This window comes from Lipotes vexillifer, unplaced genomic scaffold (genome assembly GCF_000442215.2).
Source record: "Lipotes vexillifer unplaced genomic scaffold, Lipotes_vexillifer_v1.1 scaffold3, whole genome shotgun sequence".
NCBI classification, from domain to species: Eukaryota; Metazoa; Chordata; class Mammalia; order Artiodactyla; family Lipotidae; genus Lipotes; species Lipotes vexillifer.
In genome coordinates this window covers 7299217-7302253 of record NW_006783631.1, presented here as the reverse complement: position 1 = coordinate 7302253, position 3037 = coordinate 7299217, and the positions used below count along the sequence as shown (strand labels likewise).

The 3037-nt window shown below is 40.3% G+C and overlaps 1 protein-coding gene across 1 annotated transcript in view; it reads right to left on the bottom strand.

Moving 5' to 3' along the window:
- The window catches only part of CNTNAP5 (contactin associated protein family member 5), an 884418-nt gene that overhangs the window by 43144 nt on the left and 838237 nt on the right, over window positions 1-3037 (bottom strand). The window contains exon 21 of the mRNA XM_007456361.1: window positions 929-1016. Coding sequence (XP_007456423.1) covers window positions 929-1016 — 88 coding nt within the window. The remainder of the gene's footprint in view (window positions 1-928; window positions 1017-3037) is intronic.

Genomic DNA, 3037 nt, shown 5'->3' with positions numbered 1-3037 from the left:
TTCCTGCTTAAAATGCCTCGGGTTAGTAATGTTTTCTACACTGTATTGTGACTGAGAGAATAAGAAAGAACATGCTAGAATCACAGGAAAGTTGACAAGTAGAAAATAAGGAGGCAGAAACAAACCCAATCATACAACTAACCCCCAAAGGCACAGGGGCTTACATTTGCCAATTTATAAAATAGAAGATGGCCAAACTGGATAAAAATGCAGTATTTAGCTATAACTCTTCACAAGATCATATATAAGGCTAAACAAAGAAAAGATTGAAAGGGAAATATGGAAAATGATATACCAGGCAAATACTAACTAAAGCAAAAACAAATTAGCTATATTAATAACAAACTAGATTAAGCACGGAGACATTAAAGTTAAAAAATATTATTTCAGTGTGAAAAAAAAGTTCAATTCACAGAGAATATATAAAAATTTCAATCTTGCTTACACCTAATAAAAGTCATCATTAGACACAAAATGAAAATTCACAGAACTTCCTGTAGGAAAAAAGAACATCCATTATTATCGTAGGAGATTCCAATCCTCTTTGAATTTTCAATAAATTAGAAAACAGATTAAGGACTTACAGAATTAAATAATTGGGCTGTTCAAATCCTTAAATTATTTAAGTGAAATTTACATAAATTTAACTAAAAGAACTCAGTAAACACTTTAATTAATTTGAAATTAGGTAAAAATAATTATTTTGGTGAATCACTTTGTTCATTTACCTCACTCGGGATTCTACAAAGTAGATATACATGCCACTTTGTGGTCCTGCCACACGTACCTCTCAGCCTCCCGTAGCAGGACTCTTGGTTCTACATCTTGGATATTATCCACATCTTGGTGCTTCCCCTGGTGAAAATTATTTATTACTTTATTTATTTTAACAGAGCTTGCTGGAAAGGCATGGAGTAGAAAAACAAACCTGTAACTTTGCCCAAAGTGAGGGACCTGATGGCCCTGAACTCAACCTCTGAGGAGAAGTTATAACTGAGTCGGAGGTGCTGATCCATCTGCAGGAAAAGAGAAAACAAAGAGGCATCAGCAGAGGTCCGCGTGTCCAGCACATGAAACACTCCCATATGAAACATCTTTGAAAACACACGCAGGAAAGAGCCCTCTCTGGGACTTTCTCTCTGGAGAGATGAGAAATGTCTCGCTAATTCTCCCACAATGCACATAACATACCTGTTTCTTTACTCTTGGTGAAATAAAGGCTTTCACACAAGTCTTCTCCCTGGGAAATTCTATACAGCTTTTGACAGGTATTTATCTCCCCACTGAGAGTTTCTCACCAAATTCTTTGCTGCAAACAGATGAAGCCTTTCAAGAATGCTCACTGTGCAGGATTAACATTAAAAGGAAAGCAGGTATTCATTCCCAATCTCTCCCCTCTTCTCCCCATTTGGTCCTTAAAACCATTACCCGTCTCCTTTGCTCCAATCATTCTGACCTGGCCTCATTCATGGGTGCCCTGGGGGGTTTTCCTGAGTGAATATTTCAGTTTGACAAAAGGTTTCACCCTGGGGAGGGGAGGCTAGCTGAACAGTTGCCACCAACATGAACAGATGATAATCCCATCTTGCAGATGAGTGAAAGCCACGAGGGGGATTCTTTGGGACTTTATCTCTAGGGTCATTCTTTAGGGAACCCTCCTTTCCACACACATTGTTAATTCCAGTTCCATCTCTTTGTTCTCCTCCCCATTTCAAGGCATCGTCTCCCATCCATCCCTAGGTTTTTTCTGTCTAGTCAAACCCTACCAGTTTCTTCCCGGCTCTACTCTGGATATTCATATGATGTTATCCCTGGGAAAGATCCTTGTAACATATCACAGTTAATCTGTAGGAAGAGGAGACTAAGACCCTGTCATCTGCGTGCCCATCCCCGGGCTCCCCTTGGGGAGCAGCTGATCAGGACACATACCCCGTGCTCCCAGCTCCCGCCACCAGGACCCTCCTTCTGCACCCACTGCTGCTCAGTGACCCTCTTCCAGGACTCTGGGTCCTGCAGTGGTTTCTGCTGTGAAGGAAGTCAGTGGCTATGACTTGTGACATGTGATTATATGGTTTATTTCTTTTTCATTCATGAAATTATACTTTAATAATATTTGTTATTTATTGAAGACTTGGTATGTATGAGACACCATACTAAAGTAACCTTCAAAATGCATTCTTCCCTATAATACTGTGAAATAGACATTATTATCCCTGTATTTCAGATGGTGGAACTGATGTCACAGAGATCACAAACTTGGGCAAGGCCACACAGCATCACATAGCAGTGTCCCCTCAGTATGTGACCAGTCAACCACACAATATGGAGTTTGCTTTACTTGTCCATATCTCTCTAGATGCTTAAGCAGCTTGTAGACAATCACTGTGTGTTCTTATTTCTGAATTTCTACAAAATTCATTCAACAAATGTTTGAGCATCTTCTATGTGCCAGATACTGTTCTAAGTGTACCCAGAGTCCACCTCCTCTCGGAAGATTTCCTTGATGCCTTGGTTAGATTAATTGATCCTGTTCTCTGTTTCATGGTGCCTTTTTATTTTTTTCTACCTCTAACCTTGCATTTAAGATGCTGTATTTTAATGATCTGCTCTCTCTCTCTCTTTTTCCCCCTCATACTTCCCCACTAAACTATTGGCTCTTCGAGGACATCTTATTGATATATGTTTTCTGTAGGTCTTACTACAGAAACTGGGTAAGTAACTCCAAATATAGGTTTGTTGAGTGAATAAACAAACATCCTGTACTGATTCCCTTTCTATCTTTTGGGCTATGAAGACAGCATCCATCACAACGCCAGGATGCCTCTGGCTTCCCTAGTAGCCTCCACACCTTTATACAACATAGGGTTTTTCATACCCATGGTCCTCACTTGCAATCTATTTAATGCCCAGATTCAGTCCTTGCTCTGAAGGAGTTTTCTCTCTGCCTTATCTCAGAGCTCTCACCTACACTCTGGAACTGTCTCTTCCAGCAAGGGGCAGGGTGCCTCTTCTCATGTTTTGTTGCCCGGTTGGAGAG